The sequence below is a fragment of the Odocoileus virginianus genome, chromosome 11, assembly GCF_023699985.2.
Source record: "Odocoileus virginianus isolate 20LAN1187 ecotype Illinois chromosome 11, Ovbor_1.2, whole genome shotgun sequence".
NCBI lineage: Eukaryota > Metazoa > Chordata > Mammalia > Artiodactyla > Cervidae > Odocoileus > Odocoileus virginianus.
Genome location: NC_069684.1, coordinates 5,415,687 through 5,436,858, shown reverse-complemented (window position 1 = coordinate 5,436,858; position 21,172 = coordinate 5,415,687). Strand labels below are relative to the sequence as shown.

Here is a 21,172-nt window from a genome sequence, read left to right as displayed (position 1 = left end):
CTCAGTCGTGTCCGACTCTTTACGACCTCATGGACTGCAGCACACCAGGTTTCTCTGTCTGTCACCAGTTCCCGGAGCTTGCTCAAACTCATGTCCATCGAGTCATTGATGCCATCCAACCATCTCATCCCCTGTCATCCCCTTCTCCTGCTGCCCTCAATCTTTCCCAGCATCCAGGTCTTTTCCAATGAGTCGGCTCTTCACATGAGGTGACCAAAGTATTGGAGTTTCAGCTTCAACATCAGTCCTTCCAATGAACACCCAGGATTGATCTCCTTTAGGATGGACTGGTTGGATCTCCTTGCAGTCCAAGGCACTCTCAAGAGTCTTCTCCAACACCACAGTTCAAAAGCATCAATTCTTTGGCTGAGGGCCAAGGGGAGCCAAAACCAAGTCCTTACTCATCTTACCAAGCCATGCACCTGGAGCGGTCACCTTTTCCAAACTGCACAAAAGGGCTGTATTGGCTAGAGGTGGCCAGGAAAGGGAGCCTCAGAGGGCTCAAACCTGTTGTCTCAAGGCCTCTAGTTGCAGCCAGAGGCATGCTTGATGGGGACCCAAAGATGTTGCCTCCCTGGCCCTCAGCAGATGAAGCCAGGCCCCCGCAGCCCTCCCGCAGAAGGCCTGGAGCCCTCCCATCGCACTCTGATCACCACTTAACTCCACATAAGCGTTGTCTGACTCCAGCTTAATTTTCACTTCTCGGTATCTGCCTTTTAAGTGCCCTAAGTCTTTTTTTTTTTTAACATCTTTGTTGTGTCCTTCCAGATAGTTAGCAAGCTCTAGGAGGGTGGACAGCATGCCCACCCTTTACTTTCCGCCACCCCTGTGAAATCTATCCAAAGATTCGGCCCCTCTGGGGGCCAAGTCAGTGTTGTTGATCTGCTGAGCCGCCAGCTGAAGGAGTAGCAAAACCAAAGCTCTGTTTGCAAAGCCATGATGGATCGCGCTCCCGAAACACCAGCTCAGCTGAGTGTCTCAGGGGACAGAACGCATCCACTCAGCCTCCCTCCTTCTCTGGCTCCTAAGGGTTAGAAAGTTCTGGAGAAACTCCGCCCGTCTCCTGATCTCTCTCCAGGGCGACACAAAATGCTGGGCAGGAGAATTAAGTGGCCCCAGCCCTCTGCCAGGTTAGCCTTTGAGTATCACATAGCAAACCATCGGTTGACGCTTTCCAGGTGGCACAGTGTTAGAGAAACTGCCTGCCAGTGCAGCAGATGTAAGAAACGTGGGTTCAATCCCTGAGTCAGGAAGAGCCCCTGGAGTAGCAAGTGGCAGCCTGTTCCAGTATTCTTGCCTGGAAAATTCCATGGACAGAGGACGCTGGTGGGCTACAGTCGCTGGGGTCGCAAAGAGCTGGACACGACTGAGTGTACACCCATGCGTTACGAACCATTGATTAGACCTCTGACGTGGGTGACTCGGCAGGGACTAAAGCTGTACCCCTCCGGATGTCTGGTTTGAATGAGGGGCAGGCCATCGTGGAGACAGAGCATCCCAGGAAATGGCCTTTACCTGGCTCTGTGACGTGGCTGGGCTGTGCCTCTGCACGACAGTGTCTGAGGCGTGTCCAGCCTGCAGCAGTGGGAGAAGTACCCGTTTCTCTTTCTTCCTCGGGACTTCCAACCCTTGGCTCCTGGCTGACCCCGTCCACTTCTGTCTCCATCTTTCAGCATTGGTACCCCCTCGACGCACTCTCACACTCTGAAATAAAGTGCTCAGGCAGTCACCAAAGAGCCATATTGATGCTCCACCCCGCATGCCCCGAGATGATAATGCATCGCCCGTCGTGCGTATCCAGACGGAGCCAGATTACGCTCAGGTGCTTAAAAGTCCAGGTCTAATTAGAGTTCCAAGGAATCAAGCCATTGTATTATTAATGATTCTCCGCCAATGTTCTGATTAAAACAGTAATTTTAATAAGCACAGCTCGATGCTAAGTGTTCACTGAGCACCTAATTACATCACTTATAACTCCAAAATTATTTAAAATTCCCCCCCCCTTTTTTTTTCCACCAGACCCGGCATGCACTAAGTAAAATAGATACTCAGACAACTCAGTGATTATTTGGTCTAATTAATTTCTTAAGCACCTGTTTTTAAAAAAAGAGAGAGAGAGAAAAGAATCTTTTGTCTGTCTTCCATCTGCCCACCTCCCCCTCCACCCCTTTCTATGCTCAGAGGCTCCATGTCATTGGTTACATTTGAGACCAGCATGAAGGAGGCCATGAGCAGAAAGAAGTGAGGAAGGGAAAGATGTGGACCATCCCCTGCCCCAGGCTCCAGGCAAGGCAAGGTTGCAAAGTTGCAGTCTGCACTGATGGCTCCAGCCTGGCTGGGCCGAGAGGGCTTGTAGCCAGTTCCTCACCACATCCTTGTCTCCCTTAGAACAGCCTGGGATGTCTTATTTAATGATTGCATGTGCATCTCCAGGAGGACAGAGGCAAATGGTTTGACAGGCTTCCTTCCCATTGTGGCTGTTCACAAATCCTTTTGACCCCGTGAGGCACTTGAGTTTGAAAAAGAGACCTCACACCCGTTCACTAACTGCAAGGACACCCAGATTTCAGAAAGAATGGTCTGCTGAGTCATCCGAGAGTTGACGTGCAAAGTTTCCTTTAAAAAAAAAAAAATCATGTCATCAATAAGTTATCGGTCTATCCCCAGAAATAACACCAATAAACTCCCCTGCATTTGTGCGGTAAACTCGATCCTGAGCAATGCTCTGCCCCGGCTCTCACTTCACGTGACCCTCATGGCAACAAGAGAGTTAGGCACAGCAGTTGTTAGCACTTTCACACTCAACCACTATGTCAGAGAACCAAATCACAGCTTTATTTTTCTCTCCCACCATCCCTTTACCTCTGCCTGGGGCAGCCTGCCTAGCTCATCAGCTCACTCTTGGATAATAAAAAGTCCTTCAGGTCTCAAACACAGTCTCTAGCCAGGAGTATAATGCCTGGTTCCAGACTAGAAGTAAAACTCTGGACTTCACTGATGCCCAGATCTTTCTCCCCCCAACCCCCTGGGTCTGCTGCGTGCTCCCCACTTGCAGAGGTGAGCAGACACGTTTCTTCTCTTTCTCTCACTTATCCTCCCCCACTCAGGCTGTGGTTACTGACCCCTTGCACATCCTTAGCTTACCACTGTCACCAGGGAGCTCAGTGACCTCCCAGAGTCCTGCCTTCCCTGTGTCTCCCAAGAACTTGCCACCCTACCCTCTAGATTTCCTGCTTCCCGGCTCTTCCTGTCCACTCTGACCCCTACGGTCCTGAGGATGCATCTCAAGCTTCCTAAGAGGTCAGAATGAATGCAACCCCCTGGTGGCTCAAATGGTAAAGAATCTGCCTGCAATGTGGAAGACTAGGGTTCGACCCCTGGGTTGGGAAGATCCTCTGGAGAAGGGCATGGCAACCCACTCCAGTATTCTTGCCTGGAGAATCCCATGGACAGAGTAGCCTGTGGGCTTCATTCCATGGGATCGCAGAGTCTGACACGACTGAGCAACTAACCCACAATGAAGGGCGACTGGGTTACAGATTCCCAGGGCCTTCTTCCAAATATCTCACAAAATCCTTTTGTCATTCCTTCAACCACTTCATTGCATTAATCTGGGTCCGGGGATGCAGAGTAAAGGGTAGAAGATTCATGTACTTGGATCTTAAGAATCTACTCTGAAATCTTGCCTGAGAGCCGGCCATCCTACTTTAGCAGGCAGCAGTCATATCTCAGCACCTTGGTGAATGCTTTCATTTTGACATCCACCGATATTTAGAAGTGTGGAAACTGAAGCTCAGAGAGGTTAAGTGGCTCACCCAGCACAGCTGAGCATATGGTGTGGCTGAGCCAAGTTCTCCTGACAGTAACAGTCGTGTCCTTTCCATGACACCGTGCACCTCTGCTGGGTTATAAACATTAACTCTATTTAAAAGGAAAAAAAAAAAAAAGCCTTTGCGTCACCTAATGGATCCCAGCAGAATGCCAGGAGCCTCAGCCACACCTAGAGTGTCTTTGCATAGTTCTTAGTACATTTACTTAAGGAGCTTAAAATAAAACCTGGATCACCTGGTAAGTGTGATTAGCTTCTCAGCAGGTATTTATAGACCTATTTTATGTAAGAAACTGGAGTTGGAACATACAGGGATATCTCATATGAAGAAATAGAAAGTAGAGCCCTGTGAATAACCTAAAAAGATAGAAACCTCAGAAGAGTTTAAAAAATATGTTAAGAGTTCTGCCAGTTGGGCAGGGGATCGGATTCTAAACTCAGAGAGAGGGGTCACAGAGGTCGATGGAAGAGGGCTTCGTGGAGCAGGGATTTGCGTGCGCAGGAGGGAAAGACATTCTGATTAGCAGGAATGCGTGCACAAAGCAACTTAAGGAGGCAAGACTATGCAGAGCAGGAGAAGAGGTCTGCCTGCAAGGCGTGGGATTCACACTGACAGAAGAGTCTGGAGTGGGAATGTGAGCTCGGGTGGGGAGCAGAGGTTAAAATGCTGGAACACTGGGCTGGGATGTTTGCATTATAAACTTACTCCAAGAAGCATTTTTTTCTTGTTTTTTTGGGGGGGAGGGTGAGATATTGTTTTTTGTTTATATTTTAGCTGAGGCCATGGTTACAGAACACTGCCTCTGAGAAGCCTTCCCTGATTTTCCCTTCTTCTTTGCTCTTGTAGTTTTGCCACATCCCAGTCATAGTGAGGTTTCATGATGATTTGGCATTCCATGTGTCTTCCGACAACACTCTGAGTGCTTCAGGATCAGGACTCAAAGTCTACTCATTTTTTAACTCCATGCCTACACAGAATATGTAGCCGGCCCTTCATGTATTAATAATAACTAACAGCTGTATCCCAAGCACTGGGCTAAGTGTTTTCCAACTCATGCCGCCCTTTATGCCTGAGAAGCAGTTTAGTGGGGAGGTTCTGCAGCCAACCTGCCAAGATTTGAATCCCAGCTCTATGACTTACTGACTACAACTTCCTTAGGCGGGTGTTTGTCGCTTAGTCGTGTCCGCCTCTGCGAGGCCATGGACTGCAGCCCACCAGGCTCCTCTGTCCGTGGGATTTTCCAGGCAAGAGTACTGGAGTGGGTTGCCATTTCCTCCTCCAGGGGATCTTCCCGACCCAGGGATGGAACCCTGGTCTCCCACATTGAGGCAGATGCTTTACCCTCTGAGCCACCAGGGAAGCCGCAGATGGGGCTCGGAGCTGAGTAACGTGCCCGGTTCACACTGGCTGATAAGTGAAGGGGCAGGGGTCTGGGCCAGGCAGCTTGACTGTAGGGCCCGTGCCCTCAAGCACAAGGCCTTTTTGAGGAGGAGAGCCGAGGGGGCGCAGAACGCGTGCGGTGTGGGAGGCGGAGAAGGGAGACCGGCGGGCCCTGCGCCCGTCCTGCAGTGAGGATGGGCCCGCAGAGGGAGGCCGCGGGAACGCCCCAGGGACGGACCTGAGCACTCACGAGGGCGGCAATGCAGAGCTTCGCCTCTTCTTTCTCTGCTGTCTCCGCCGCCCTGGCCCGCCAAGCCTGGGCCCCGAATCGCCTTTCTGACCTGCAGTCTCCGCCCGGTACACGCCCGCCCCTCGGCTTCTCCCTGCAGCTTAGCGCCGTTGTTTTCTGTTCCTGCTCCTCCTCCTTCCGCAGTTCCTGCCTCCGAAGCGATCACCACGTTTTCCAGGCCTCCCGCCCCTGAGAATGCCTTACTGGCCCCTTCAGCCCGGAGGGGTCACTCCCCGTCGAACCTCTCATCTTTCCCTTTCTGGCTTCTCCAGAGGGGATCGTCTGTATCCCCTTGGCCCATCTCTTCAGCTTCCCAAAGGAGCACTGATGCATGGGATCCCGCCTCACACCACCTTGTCACGGTGAAGTGAATGCCTGTGTTAGTCGCTCAGTCGTGTCCGACTCTTTGCGACCCCATCGACCGTAGCCCGCCGGGCTCCTCACTCCACGGAATCCTCCAGGCAAGCATACTGGAGTGGGTTGCCATGCCCTCCTCCAGGGAAATGACTGAGTGCATGAATGAACAAGCGAGCTCTATACTGAAAGCAGGGCTTCCCAGGCAGCTCAGTAGTAACGAACTCGCTTGCCAATGCAGGAGACATAAAAGATGCCGGTTTGATCCCTGGGTCGAGAAGATCCCCTTGGCGAGGGCATGGCAATGCACTCCAGTAATCTCACTTGAAGAATCTGGTGGACAGAGGAGCCTGGCGGGCTACAGTCCATGGGGTCTCAAAGAGTCTGAAATGACTGAAGCGACTTCGCATGCACACAGGCATACTGAAAGCAAGTTAAAAATCTTAATGCAAGTGAGGAGACTTTTGTAACATACAATCGTGTCCTCCACCTCTCTTGCACACATGTGCATGCACACAAACACACTTATCTGCCACCTGCTAACTTGTCCTAGAAAGCTGTGAGTCCCAAGAAACGTCTCTGTCCTTTCTAGGGGAGCTAGTCACTCAGCATACAAAGAAAAATCAGAGTGTTTTCACATCAAATGTGTCAGGGAAGATAAGATGTAGTTGTGTCAGGTAGTTAGAAAGGCACATTGAGAGATGACGGGAAAGATGCACTCCCTGGGTCTACTGCAGACCAGAGTGCTGTTTGGAAGTGGCTTCCAGTCCGCTCAGAGTTGTGTGGCAGCGTAGGCAGACGGGGGGCCTGTCTCCAACCCAGCACCTGCGGGCAGTGCTGAGACAGCTCTGTTCCTTTCTTATGTGCTCAGCTGCTGCTGGGGGTGGGCTGACTAGGGGCCTGGGAGGTTTGGCTTAACCAGAGCTGAGTCCACCTTTTACTGTCTGGTAGGATTGCATTCCTTACATCAAGATGACCTGGGAACTTCAACCCGGGGTCCCTTCACCATCCCGGAAATGTATTCCAGGGGAGGTATCGAGGTCCCGAGACCCCACCAGCTTGTTTCAGTAACCCTGAGTGCCAGCATCCGAGGCGGAAGTGCGGTCGGGCAACAGGAAGCAGAAACTGGAGCTTGGTCAGGAGGCAGTGCCAGCAACTCTGCTAAACAGGGCTTTGTGTGACCCCTTGGGGAGTAGGAGTGTCCCGAAGGCCCCTCTTGCCATCTTAGAGGAGTCCCTGAGTCCCCTTCTCAGACCACACTGAAGGAGCCCCACCTCCTACCCAGGCAACAGCGAAGATGTTCTTACCCCAGATCCCTGAAGCCTCTTCACCGCCCTGATGATTCTCTCCCCAATCCTCACCTTCCCTCCCCAATCCTCACCTTTTATTTGTTTAATTAATTTATTTATTTTAATTGGAGGCTAATGACTTTACAATATTGTAGTGGTTTTGCCATACATTGACATGACTCAGCCATGGGTGTGCATGTGTTCCCCAAACCTCACCTTTTAGAGCTTATGGGTGGCAGATCCTTCAAAGAGAACTCGGGATTAACACGAGAATCACACCCTCCTGTCTTGCTCTCCAGGTGATGGGAAGGCGGGCGAGCTACAAGTGGAAGGGATGGGGTCCAGCAGCCAGGGTGCATTGGGCAGATGTCCCACTCTCAGATGAATCAGGCTCCACGTGGCAAGACTGCCCCTGGGCCCTCTGCATCCAGGGGCCCATGGAAAAGTCTGGACGCACCGGAGTGTGGATGAATGAATGGGAATGGGCTGGTGCAGGGCATCCTTGCTTCATCACTCCATCCCCTTGCCATCATCACTCTCCCCCTCTGGGGTAGACGAGTTGATGTTGGCCCTGTGGGGAGCTTTGTGGGCCCTCTCTAATCCCAGCCATCTGGTTTCCAGGTGAGAGATCTGTTTTAGCTATTTCTTAGGCCCTATTTCCCAAATCCTCTCATCCCCTATTTCCTACCCCACCTGCTTTCCCTCGCTGAATAAATCCACGGTTGTCATGGAGACAACATAGTATCAGCATCTCTGCTGCTTTGTAGATCCTTCCGGAAAACAGAACTAGAAAGGGCCCTTTCTAAGGGTACCTCCTTAGTGTGTCTGGCACAGGAGTCCTGTCTGAGAAAGTGTGCTGTGGTATTTGGCTGTTTCTGCTTTGCCCATTCACTTTCCTCCCTCTGTCCGTCCTCTCGTCCAGGTTCCACCTTCTTAGAAGACCAAGCGAGGTTTGACTTTTTTCAGCTGAGGGTCCTGAGGCTAGGACCTAGCCTCTGGGTCCTGTGTTCCTCAGCCTCCAGTAGGGACTGTGTCACGAATAAGGAAAGGAGTTTGAGGGACTGTGCAGACGTAATTCCCCCCGGATGATGGATCAGCCGTCTTGGCGCAGAGGCGAGATGGCTCGCTCTCCATCACCCCACACGGAGCGCAGAGCCCGCAGCTTCCCTTGCGAACACTGCCACCTTCAGTGGGTCTGCTCCGAGAGACAGCACAGAAACTACCGCTATTAAGCACCAACCGTGTGCAAGGCTCTCCGTGTACAAATGTCCCTCAAACCTCCAAACAACCTTGTGAAGTTAATATCATTATTGTCAGCATGTTACAGAGGAGGGAGCCGAGGCACGAGGAGGACAATGAGGACCCTTTCTTATCTGATCATCGTAGTAGCTGGGTTTGAAACTGAGGACTGTCTCCTTCAAAGCCCCATTTCTTAACCAGGACAACGTAAATACGGCCTTTACCCCAAGGATTCGGGAGGGGTCGTCCTTCCCCAAGTGTTCATCAATAGCACGAATTCCACTGTTTGGGGCCAGAAATTGCTTTCCCCATCATCCTTTCCCCTTTGACCCCTGCGTGACCCTCTGCTGGGTTTTATGAATGAGAAGGAAAAAAAAAATATGTCATTGAAAAGTTCAACCTACTTTGGCTCCCATTCTCAGAGTGATAGATAGCTTTAATTACTCCGAATTACTCAGCCACTCCACTCTTCTCCCCCAAGTCATTAAAAATAGATTTTTCTCTTTGAACTTCACTTTGCCCTCAGGTCTCCAGATAGTCAGGAGTTCTTAGGAGACAGCCGCAGGGTCAGCTTCTGGCCAGAAGGTTGCGTGTCACTTTGGTGGCAATCACAGGGTCTAGAAACTCCAGCTGGCTTTCTGGGGAGGTTCACGCCTCCTTCTTCTTGATGCTATTGATCACGTGACTCTCATAGCTCAGAGGACAGGCAGAGGGCTGGATTGGTGTTTACTTTATGAGGCTTTAAGGGGTTCTCACACATCACTATTGATTTTTAAAGAACTGGACCTAACCCTAGGAACAAACAATAATGACTTCCTCACATTAATTACTGGGAAGTTGATTCGTTGGAAAGGCCGAAGCTGAAAATAGGAGCTCAGAGGGCCCTGCTCCCTGATGAGCAGGCAGGGTGAAGTGAGATGAGTATGGCAGGCTCCATTTTAAAAATAAGGGAGGGAAGCTTGAAGAGCTTAAGCTGCTTTCCCAAGGTCTTACTGCAAATGACTAGCAAGGCCAGGACAGGAAGCCCCTGCCACCTCGACCTCCAGGCTCGGCTGGCTGAGGGCTCGTGGCTCAGGGTAGAGGATGTGGGACCCGTTCAGAGTCGTTTCCATCACTGCTCTGGTCCTGGCAGGGTTTGAAGACATCCCGCAGGGCATCCTCACCCCCACCAACCCTTCCCCCTCCTCACACATCAGCCCCTGTATCATCCGGCTCCAGATCCACCAGCTGACTCTGTGTCAGCAAACAGAAAACTTTGTGTGCGGCCGGCAGTGGTCAGGAGGGGATGCATCATTATAGGGGCTGGACCCCGTGTCCAGACCTTCCCTGCCTGCTGCCCCCGCGCCCCCCTCACCACCCCCGCCTGGCAGTCAGGCACACGGGGACTCCAGTTCAGTTTCTGCCACCTGCAAGGCATGCAACTCGGGCAGGTCGTCGAGCCCAAGACTCGGGCAAACCCACTCCAGTGTTCTTGCCTGGAGAATCCCAGGGACAGAGGAGCCTGGTGGGCTGCCATCTATGGGATCCCACAGAGTCGGACGTGACTAAGGTGACTTAGCAGCAGCAGCAGCAGTTTTCTGACAAGCAAGGTGGGTCTCATCCCTCACCTGCGAGGCTGGTGTGAGGATCAGGTGAGGGGACAGAGGACGATGCTCAGCAGGTGCAGATGAACAGCCGCTGTACTATTGTTCCTGCCGCCTCACCCCCTTCCTTGGACAAAGCTCAACCAACCGCCCGCTCAGAGGAGGGCGGTGTGGGCCCCGGGGCGCCCTCAGCGGAGGCCTCGGTCCCCCTCAGATCCAAAGAGAGGGTCTCACGGCTGCTTCCAGCCATACCCGGCAGAGGAGAACGAGATTAAAAATGCCCCTTCAGGCATCCGGGTGAATATCAGCTCTTCGCCTGCAAAGGGCAGGAGAGAGAGCAAGGGTATCATTCCATGAAGTCTTGCCAAGCCAAAGGGCTGTTTATTGGACGGGATGTGTTACGAACCCGGGGAGGCTGGCCTGTCCCTGGAGGGTCCGCTTTGGCTTGGGTGCCTGAGGGAGTCTGGCCAGGCCTGGGGGCTGGACGAGGCCTCCCTGTCCGTCTGCCCGTGTTTCTCCTCCTGTGAGAATGCTGAACTCTGGCCCCCTCGGGCGTACAGGGAAGACAGAGCCCTAAGCTGCCAGGCCGGCTGTAGCTGTTCCCCACAGGGCTGACAAGATTTGGCTAAGCCTGTGAAGAGACTCCTCCCGCTCATCCGTGCCAGCCGGTAACAACTGCCAGGCGCCGGCCAGCTCCTAAGAGCAGCAGAGTCAAAAGGACAGAAGCCCAACCTGCCCTCTGGTTGCTTCCCGCCTCTTGAATCCCGCTCTGATCTCAGCCTCCGGACTGACCCCTGAACATCCTGCCCCTCTTTTTCTCCAAAAGATCCCCATGGCATGTCACCACTACAGCCACAGAGGACCCCCTCCCCTCCAGCTGACCTTCTCCACTCGCTGAGACGGGCCCAGGGCTTCAGCCAGCCCTTTGTGTGCATTAGTCACTCAGTCATGTCCAACTCTTTGCAGCCCTGTGGACTGTAACCTGCCAGGCTCCTCCGTCCATGGGATACTCAACGGAAGAACACTGGAGTGGGTTGCCATTCCCTTCTCCAGGGGATCTTCCCGACCCAGGGAACGAACCCGGGTCTCCCACCATGCAGGCAGATTCTTCACCATCTGAGCCACCTTGGGCGCCTCTATTTCCTGGTGGAGCAAATGGATCCCCCACTATATAACAGCCCGCAGCCTCTCTGCCTGCAGGAGCCGTGCACATCGAATGAGATAAGCGCGCAGAGCGTGCTCACACCTGCTCCCAGCCTGGCTGTGATCCTGCTGCGGAGCCCAGCCCGCGCTCCAGCCCTGGCAGGGCCTCCCTTCAGTCTGCCCTTGGCTTGTGACCGTAGATGAGCATCAGGTTGCTTCTTGAAAAAACATATCTGGTTTGGGAAAAAGAGCAGGAAGGAGGTCAGAGACCCTACAGGCTCCGAGGGAAGAGAGGGTGGGCTGGTGGGGAGGGGCCGTCAAGAGAAGGGACACAAGAAAGGAGGGAACCAGCTGTGTCTCAGCTGCTGTGTGCTTTGCCCCGGGGCCCCGGGGCCTCTGAGCTACAGCCCCAGGCCAACTGCATGCTTCCACGGAGGCTCTGTGTGCCCTCCCACCCCCGCCACCTGGCTCTCAGCCACTGAGAAGGCCGCTGTGTCTCTGCTAGCGTCAGGAGGCAGGGGACACGTGTGGGGACAGGTGGGGACATCTGGCGGGGGGAGCAGGTTCCAGAGAAGCAGGGGGTGAAATGCTCAGTCCCCAGGGCCCCAGTGGGCTGGGGAGTGGCTTTCCCTTATTCCTCCCTCTCTCCGTCTCTCTGTTGCCCGATTGCCAATGACTCCTGCCCGCTTTGGAGCAGTGACCACGTGGAAGGCCCCTGAGGAGGGCCTCTGCACTTTGTCCTCTGAGCCATAGCTGTCCCTTGTTTGATGTCCCAGATGTCCCTCCATCTGTTCTGCCACGTTAAGATCATCCAGTTTCCTTGGTTTTGTCCTCGACCAAACCTTGGGCTCCAGAGAGCAGAGAATACGGCCTGATGCCTAATGAAGAGCTTGCATGCTAAGTCAAGTCCGACTTCTTGCTGTCCTGTGCACTATAGCTCGTGAGTCTCCTCTGTCCTTGGGATTCTCCAAGCAAGGATACTGAAGTGGGTAGCCATGCCGTCCTCCAGGGGATCTTTCCGACCCAGAGATTGAGCCCCAGTCTCTCATGTCTCCTGCTTTGACAGGCAGGTTCTTTACCACTACTGTCACCCGGGAACCCCAGTGGAGGCCTGTGTATGTGTTAGTTGCTTAGTCATGTCCAGCTCTTTACGACCCCATAGACTATAGCCCTCCAGGCTCCTCTGTCCTTGGGATTCTCCAGGCAAGGTTACTAGGGTAGGTTGCCATGGCCTTCTCCAGGGGATCTTCCCAACCCAGGGATCAAACTCGGGTTCCCCACATTGCAGGCAGATTCTTTACCTTCTGAGCTACCAAGGAAGCCTGCTGTATAAATGCTCTGTAAAAACTGAAGGGTCACGGGGGACCCAGGCCCAGCCCACAGTCAGAATTCTCTGCGTTGGTCTCCTGCCAACTCAGATGTCTCTCCCGTAGACACCCCTGGATTCTTGGAACCCGGTAGCTCATTCTAGGTATCCTCACAGGGTGGCGGAGATGCGGGCTTGATTCTCTGCCCCCAGGTTTACCCGCCAAAGGGCTGCTGTCCCTCACTGCACTAGTGGGGAGCTCTTCTCTGAAGAGGGGCGGCCTGGCACCTGATGGAGTAACTTTCCGGGCTGAAGAATACCACCAGGGTCACAGAGGTCTCCGAGGCTTCCCCGCATGGTCCAAGCCCTGCGGATGCGCCGTGTCCTTCGAGACCTTCAGGAAGGAGGCGGCTTCTAGCCCTGCCCTTGGTGACTTGTCCCCAGAGCTGATGATCACCTGCTGTCACAGCCGTTGTTGAGCTAGACCCCTCACCCCGTGGGCCAGCAGGGGAGCTGGAGGGGAGAGGAGGCCCCTCCAACCAAACTCTGCACCCTGCTGAGCCCCACCCGAGTTAATGAGCCCCCGGGACTCAGGCCAAGGGGGAGGCCCTGGAGACTGGGGGAGCCCAGAACACAGTATGAGTCACCTTTAATGAAGAGTGTTTCTTAAGTAAGTGGCTTAATAGGGCAGTTACATTCATTAGACACGTAATTACAAGACCTAAGATCAAGTAGAGATGAATGCTGAGTGAGCGGTGGGTGGACTCCAGTGTGACGTGACCCCGTGGTCCAGGGCAGAAGGCAGTGGAGGCGGGTGGGGGGGGGGGTCCTCATTGCCACACCCATGTGCCCACTCAGCCACCCGGATCCCCGCACTCAGAGTGGGGGGCGGGGGGAGCCTCCGGCATAATGAAAGCGCAATCGTAATAAACAAACACTAATTAAAGTGTCATCATCAAGAGCCACATGCACCCCAATGTTCATCGCAGCACTGTTTATAATAGCCAGGACATGGAAGCAACCCAGATGCCCATCAGCAGACGAATGGATGAGGAAGCTGTGGTACATATACACCATGGAATATTACTCAGCCATTAAAAAGAATTCACTTGAATCACTTCTAATGAGATGGATGAAACTGGAGCCCATTATACAGAGCGAAGTAAGCCAGAAAGATAAAGACCATTACAGTATACTAACACATATATATGGACTTTAGAAAGATGGTAACGATAACCCTATATGCAAAACAGAAAAAGAGACTCAGATGTATGGAACAGACTTGTGGACTCTGTGGGAGAAGGCGAGGGTGGGATGTTTCAGGAGAACAGCATTGAAACATGTGTATTATCTAGGGTGAAACGGATAACCAGCTCAGGTTGGGTACATGAGACAAGTGCTCGGGCCTGGTGCACTGGGAAGACCCAGAGGGATCGGGTGGAGAGGGAGGTGGGAGGGGGGACTGGGATGGGGAATACATGTAAATCCATGGCTAATTCATATCAATGTATAACAAAAACTACTGTAATGATGTAAAGTAATTAGCCTCCAACTAATAAAAATTTAAAAAAAAAAAAAAAAAAAAAAAATAAAGTGTCATCATCGAGTGTCCCATTAGCCTGAGTCAGCCCTGACAAAGCCCCGCCCGACGCGGTGGACGCTCTCCAGGACTAGCTCCCATTCCTTCTCGAGCTTCCCCAAGACAGCGTGCATCCCCAGCCCGTCCTCCCCGACCCCCCAGGCCCCGGAGCAAGTGCCCGGCTGTTGCCTGGTGCTGACTGAGTGGCCCCTGACCCCAGAAGTTTGAACTCGGTTCCTTCAGGTCCTCCATAGACTCAGAGATACTGGAATCAATTCCTCCCTGGGCCGTGGAGCAGTCCCCAGACCAACCTCCAGCCCTCCTCCCCGAGTCAGTCCAGTTCCTTCTGCAGCCCAGAGGCAGAGTTTGACTCTATTTTTTCATGGCCCTGGGCAGAGCCTGACATTTAAAAAGATCTCCCAGGAAGCAAGGTCAAGTTTACCAGTGGTTCTCAAAAAAAAATCAGCTGGAGAGCTTGTTGGAACCATTTCCCAGGCCCTGCCTCATGCCAGAATTTCTGACTCAGTTGGACTCTGGATTTTGATGTCTCTTAAGCTTACAGGTCATGCCAAGGGTGTTGGTTTGAGGATCCAGGCCGCCTCTTCATGGAGGACACTCTTTTGGCCAAGGAGTGATGGACTGGAGAGCTGACATTGTTTATTCCAGCTGTGTGGACTTCTCTGTCCTTCCCAAGTCAGCCCAGACCTGCTCTCCAGATTTATATATGCTCATCACTCTTTACCCTCAAGCTCTGCTTTCCTTTTTGCTCATGTGGATCCTTCCACCCAGGACGCTGTTCATCTGTGTAAATACTATTCACCCTTTTGAAGACCCAGACCCAGGCCACATCCCTCACAAAGCCTCCTTGGGACACCCACCTAGAGCCATGCTCCCCCACGAGAACAAAACACCAGGCACCCAGCAACATGTGTCATTTTAACTTTTCTAGCAACCATATTTTTAAAAGTAAGAAGAGGCAGCTGAAATCAGTAGGTAGGTTTATAACCCAAAATTCACTAAATTTTCTCAACACTTGTCAATAAGAATTGTTAATGTGCTATTTTACATTCTGTTTTTCATGCTCAGCCTTCTGCATACAGTTGTCTTTAGAGGCTGTTTCAATTCCAAGTAGCCCCTTCCAGATGCTGGTAGCCACACGGGCCCACATGTTGGATGGCATGGATGTAGAAGGAGTTTTTTCTTTGCTCTGAATTCCCTCAGCCCTCTTTCAATACCTCTCTTAGAACACACATCACTTTTCTTGTTTTTATTACTAGTCTGCTTGCAACTTGAGGGTGATGGCTGTGTTTTAATGTTGCTGTTGATTTTATTGCCCTAAAGTGCCCAGCACTGGCCTTTCTGTACGATGTGATCAATGACTACGATTGATGAATGAATGTGGAAGCACATGATTACAGGAAAGACAGAGCACCCATGGAAACACCTGACTTTGAGTGCCTCCCTCCAGTACCCTGTGACGTTTCTTTCCTCTGGTTTGTATGTGGCTGTTAGATCTCAGAGAAGAGAATAAATTCAAGTTTTAGGACTCCCACTCCATAAAAGTTTCCTGTTTCACTTTGCTCTTCAACTCTGTGTATTAAAAAAAAAAAAAAAAAAAAATTCCCACCAGGAGGGCCCAGGAAACAGGAAAATAGTTGTGCAGTTGGTTTCATGTTTGGAGAAGAACAGGCTTCTCACTATCTCCACGGCACTTGGCGTGAAAGTGGGCTTTGTTGCCGGAGACACTGCTCCCATTCAGGGCCCTGTTCCCCAGCTGCTGAGAGCAGGGCTGTGTTTTGACAGACGGGCCGAATGCAATGCAGACAGTTGTTTTAATTTCCAGCCAGATGCAGACATCACTCACACGGAGCCCGAAACCCAGGAAAGGGAGGCCGGGCACTGGACTGCAGCTCTCAGGCTTCCAAGGGTGGGTTGGGAGGGGGAGGGCGCTAGCGGAAGCCCCACTGGGCGACTGGGGTCACAGATACCCTGAAGGGCTGAGGGTCCCCAGGTGCGGGGAGGGGCCCGCAGGGAGAGCATCCGGCAGGCACCTGCCAGAAAGGTGCTGCTGGCAGGAATCGCAGGCCGCGAGTCAGGGGTCCGCGGGGGCTCCTTAAGGCCGGTGGTATGGCTGGAGGTTACCTTTCATTCAGCAGTCTCAGGGATGAGTTAGGAGAGTCCTGAAAGTCAGAGCTGCAAGGACTCAGGCGGCCTTCCTCTGGGTGCAGAAGCATGCCTTCCACAGCCTCCCAGACACATGTCCCCTTGACTCGGCTCATGCCTCCCACGGACGGGAGTCCCTGCTAGGACCCCGGTCAGCTGCGTTATTGGATAGCCTCGACGTTCTTCGGTCGCGCGTTCCTGAAACTCTTCACCCCTGGGTCTCATCTCCGTCACAGCGCTGCCCTTCAAACTGCAGTAGACCGCGTCCGTGTCCACCTTGAGATTCATCTTCTCTGAGCTAAAGAAACATCCAGGTCTCTCGAGTTGTATCTCAGATACCAGCGCTGGGTGCCGCCCCACTGTGACCACCCTTCTGGGAAGTCTGTCTGCTGGGGCTGCACTTCTCCAGGGGCAGGCTGCCCAGCCCTGAACTGGGAGCTCCCCAGGGTCGGGCACCTCCGTCCCGACTCCACATCCGTTAACGCGGCCCGTGACCCAGTTAGCCCCCAGAGCTGTGCCATCACCCTGTCGGGTCCGACTGGACCTCTGAGTTCAGAGTCCGCTCAGACTCACACACCTGTCATGCATGAGCTATTTCAAACCAGCTGTCCTCCAAGCTCCACTTAGAATATCCACTTTTTTCAACTGAAGTTCCAGATTTTACACTTAGGCTTTCTGCATTTCATTTATTTTATTATTAAAGGCAACTCAGGAATGCTTAAAGCTGATCATGTCACTCAGAGGGGAAAGCTTTGTAATTCAGAATGTTAAGTGTTACGATGTGGGGAGAATGAGTGGCGGGGGGGCACCCGACAGAGAAGGAAGGTTTCTGGGGTTGGTACCCCAAACCTTTCATGATCTGACTCCTGGTTACACCCACCAGCCTCATCTCTCAGCTCATCGCATCGAGTGTGCACGCCACACTTGAATTAGGCTAAACTTAGCCACGATTCCCAGCTGGTGCAGTGATAAAGAATCCACCTGCCAAAGCAGGAGACACAGGAGATGCGGGTTTGATCCCTGGGTTGGAAGATCCCGTCAAGAAGGAAATGACAACCCACTCCAGTATTCTTGCCTGGAAAATTCCATGGACAGCAGAGCCTCACGGGCTACAGTCGGTGGGGTTGCGAGAGTCGGCCAGGACTGAGTTCGCATGCACCAATGGCCATGATTACTTTTGTGTGTGCTGATCTCTCAGCTAGGAAGGCCCTTCCAGGCATCTGCAGCAGACTCACTCTTACCCTGACTCACCCATACTCAGCTGCTGGTCCGTTTTCCAGACAGATTGTGCTGGGTGGCCCGTCCTTTAAGCTTCCGAGGCCCCCAGGGCATATACCCCTCGCCTGCGATGGATGTTCACCACAATGTAGAGTAGGGCTTGGTTTGTAATTACCAAGTCCCGCGAGCTGCATGCTCTGCGGGGGGCTGATCTGTGTCCGGTTCGCTGCAGTTTCTCTAGCACACAGCACTGGAGCCTTGTCGCACTGACATCTGATAAACGGTTGCTGGGTGAGCCGTGTTAGACTCCATCCCGAGCCTCTCGGGAGGATGCTGTGAAGGCGTCTCCATCAGACCCTTCATCCCCCTGCCAGAGGCGGAACACTGGGCCGCTGGACCACAGGTTGTGTTTCCGCTTCACTTCACACATCCAGTAGGTGTGGACCTCTCTGCCCTAACAAATGAGATCCCATTCCCAGCCTAGCAAATGTTTTTGCGGCCCAGCAGCCTGCGGGCTCAGCCATCGACGAATACCTAGGACATACCGAATGCAAGACCTCAATCTTCTGACCCTCTGCCTGGCCTTCACGTTACACCCACTGGGCAGGTAAGGGTGAGTACTGAGCACACAGGCCTGGTTTCTGTCCCCGCACGGCCTCCCCCGGAAGCCAGGAGGAGAAGGCTGCCTGCTCTGGGGGGTCACGGGCTCGAGCTCCACACTCCCTCTTTCCCCAGCAAGACAGCATCAGACAGGCAGCTCATCTCTGTTCCCATTTAGCCAGACTTTTCAAAGGACGGGAGATTTACTAGAGAAACTGAATACAGACATCAGAGAATGGGGTAATTGGATCCAGGTGGCACGTTTGCTTGGCTGTAAAAAGACTCTGCCACTTAGTGAATATTATTTGATAGGGAAAGTTTCTCCTTCTCTTTTTATTTATCAATGTTTTCTTTGCAGACAGGATGTCTCAGCCTGAGCCCAGCTGAAAGCTCTTGAGAGACTAGTTGGTGGCATTCAATGGCCTTTCAGCACAGTTAACCATTTCCATCATCTTCTAGGAGCAGACCCAGCCCTCCCAAGGACTTTCGCGCAGGCAGAGAGAGGCTGGAGGGCTTGCTCCCACCTCTGGGAAAGGCCAGAAGCCCGGGGACTCTTAGCTGTACCTGCCTCGTGCAGGGGAAACAGATGGGACACTGAAGGACCGATTTAGCCCTGTTGTCTCACCTCTCGAGGGGTGGTGGCAGTGCAAGTGTGCGTGTGTGTGTGTGTGAGTTGCTCAGTCGTGTCCGACTCTTTGCGACCCCATGAACTGTAGCCCACCAGGCTCCTCTGTCCGTGGAATTCTCCAGGCAAGAATACTTGAGTGGATTACCATGCCCTCCTCCAGAGGATCTTCCCGACCCAAGGACTGAAGGCTGGTCTCCTGCATCACAGCAGATTCTTTCCCATTTGAGCTACAGTGGTTAGGTGTAACTGAGTCTGAACACACCGTCTGGAGGCATCACTCCCTGATCTAACCTGCTGTCTTTTCCCTCTCGGCCAGATCACCAGGGTCCCCGTGGAATCCTGTGAGCAGTACACGACTTGCGGGGAGTGCCTGAGCTCGGGGGACCCTCACTGCGGCTGGTGTGCCCTGCACAACATGTAAGTTTGGCACAGTCTGGAAAAAGAAAAAAAAAACCTGGAATGCAGAAGACCAGGTACTTTCCTGGGAGTGTTGATGAGGAATGTGACCTCAGTTTGCAGGGAGAGAGGAATTTCCCTCTGCTGAGCAGTAATTCTAATTGCGGTCAGAGTGCTGAAAGCAAAGAGGAAGAGAGGCCATGAGTGTGACCTTCTTTCCAAGGGCAGTGCCTCTGTGGTCTCACCTCCAAAACCCGACCCCTACTCCCTCCACCCCTAGCCAGCTGCTCTGAAGTCTGCCTTTGCTGCAGGGGAGGCTAGTGGTGTTGGAAGAACTCACAAGGAAGTTAAAGCATCTCTAGGTTTCCCAAGAACCTCCTCAGTGTAGCCATTTCACCTCCTTCCTGGAGTTTGGACTTCGGTGAGCAGCCGTGTGACCCAAGATGGTCCACTGACAACCCTGGACCTCCTTTTCCCCATCGCTAAAAAGGGATAATGCCTACCTCGCCGGTGAACCATGAGGATTAAATGCTAAATATAAATGCTTTGGCAGTAAGAAAGCTCAGGATAAGCTACACAAGTCAAAATGATGATCATGGACTCGGAACCCTTGGGAGGACCCTTCTGGCCTCATCAGTCCCTGATTCCAAGAAGTCTACATCTCACTCCAACTGGCCTCGCATCCCTTTTCAGATACACCCCCTGCCACTGAATACCAGCTCAACAGAAATGCAAAATCGCATCTAAACTTCCTAACTCCAAGAGCCCCAGAGGGAGAGCAGAGGGAAGAAACTCCAAAGGGGGTGGGGAGCTGCTGGCTAGGAATTCTGCTCCCCAGCGGACTCGGAAACTCCAGGGCTCTGTGCCAGCCAGCAGAGCACCCCCAGGAGAAGTGCGGGTTTAGGGTGGGGGCGGAGGCGGGGGGCCAGAGTTCAGGGTCCTGCACAATCACTCTTGGCTTCCAGCCTCCGCAGCAGGTGTTGGAAGGGCTATGCAGGGAGGGAGCAAAGCAGGCGCCCCGCAGATGCAAAATCCGGACTGGATTGGCGCCACACACACTGGGTTCCCTGCTTAGATTTGTAGGTAAGCGGCTCCTCAAAAAAGTTTTTGCCAGAAATGCCCTCACCAGAACCCGGACAGAGTGCTGCCATGTGGGTCGGACAAGTGGCAGAGATACTGACGGCGCCCCCGCTGGGCCCCGGGAATGCCCAAGGGGAAAAGTGAAGTTGCTCAGTCGTGTCCGACTCTTTGCGACCCTGTGGACCGTAGCCCACCAGGCTCGTCGGTCCATGGGATTTTCCAGGCAAGAGTACCGGAGTGGGTTGCCATTTCCTTCTCCAGAGGATCTTCCCAACCCAGGGATGGAACCTGAGTCTCCAGCATTGAGAGGTGGCTACGATGGGGTTCCCATCAGTGAGGCCGGCCCGACAACAAGCAGGCGCTCTTTCCTCACGAGGGTTTCTTCCTCCATGGAACCTGACAGCCACCCCCAGCTCCTCGCAGTGGCCTGGGGTCACCTGGCCCCCTCACTGGGCAGTGGGCAGGTCCAGCCATACCACCCGCTCCCTGCTCCTCCCTGCCAACCTAGCCACGATGTCCGAGTCTCCCAGACCACCCGTCCTCCTTCTGCGTCAGGTCAGTGGGGCTGACTTAGAATGACTGCACCGCCTCAGGGTCTCAGGTTTCCTCTGCGCTCTGAGCCCCTTCCCCGTCATCACATCCCAGGGATGCACCCCCTCCTTCCAACAGCTCGGCTTGCCTCTTGCACCACATGGGGAACAAGCTTTTCCCCAGTTACACCCGGATTTTTCTTTACTCCTGCCCCATCTCATCTTCGGCCCCTCCGGGCTGCCCGCCCACCCGCCGTCCCCTCGCCTGGGTGACGGGGTGAGTGGAGGGACCACCTCCAGCGGCCAGGACCACACGCTAGATTTGAGCGGAGGCAGAGGGCTGAGGGAGGTTGCTCAAGAGCCTCTGGGTCCGGGGGTCGGGGGCGGAGAGGATCTGAAACCCTCCTGCCTCTTCTGTATGCCTTGCTCTTGCAAGTGTGTTATTGTCTCGGAGGCTATTTATCTCTGTTGGGGCTGTTGCCATAAATAGTATGATAAAAAAGAGCCATTTCAGTGAGTCAATGAGATAAAGGCTCCAGTCAAGAGCTCACTTTAGAGCTATCTT

The 21,172-nt window shown here is 53.2% G+C and overlaps 1 protein-coding gene across 1 annotated transcript in view; it reads left to right on the top strand.

Moving 5' to 3' along the window:
- PLXNA2 (plexin A2) overlaps nucleotides 1–21,172 on the top strand; it is a 226,216-nt gene that overhangs the window by 126,705 nt on the left and 78,339 nt on the right. The window contains exon 5 of the mRNA XM_070473856.1: nucleotides 18,918–19,018. Coding sequence (XP_070329957.1) covers nucleotides 18,918–19,018 — 101 coding nt within the window. The remainder of the gene's footprint in view (nucleotides 1–18,917; nucleotides 19,019–21,172) is intronic.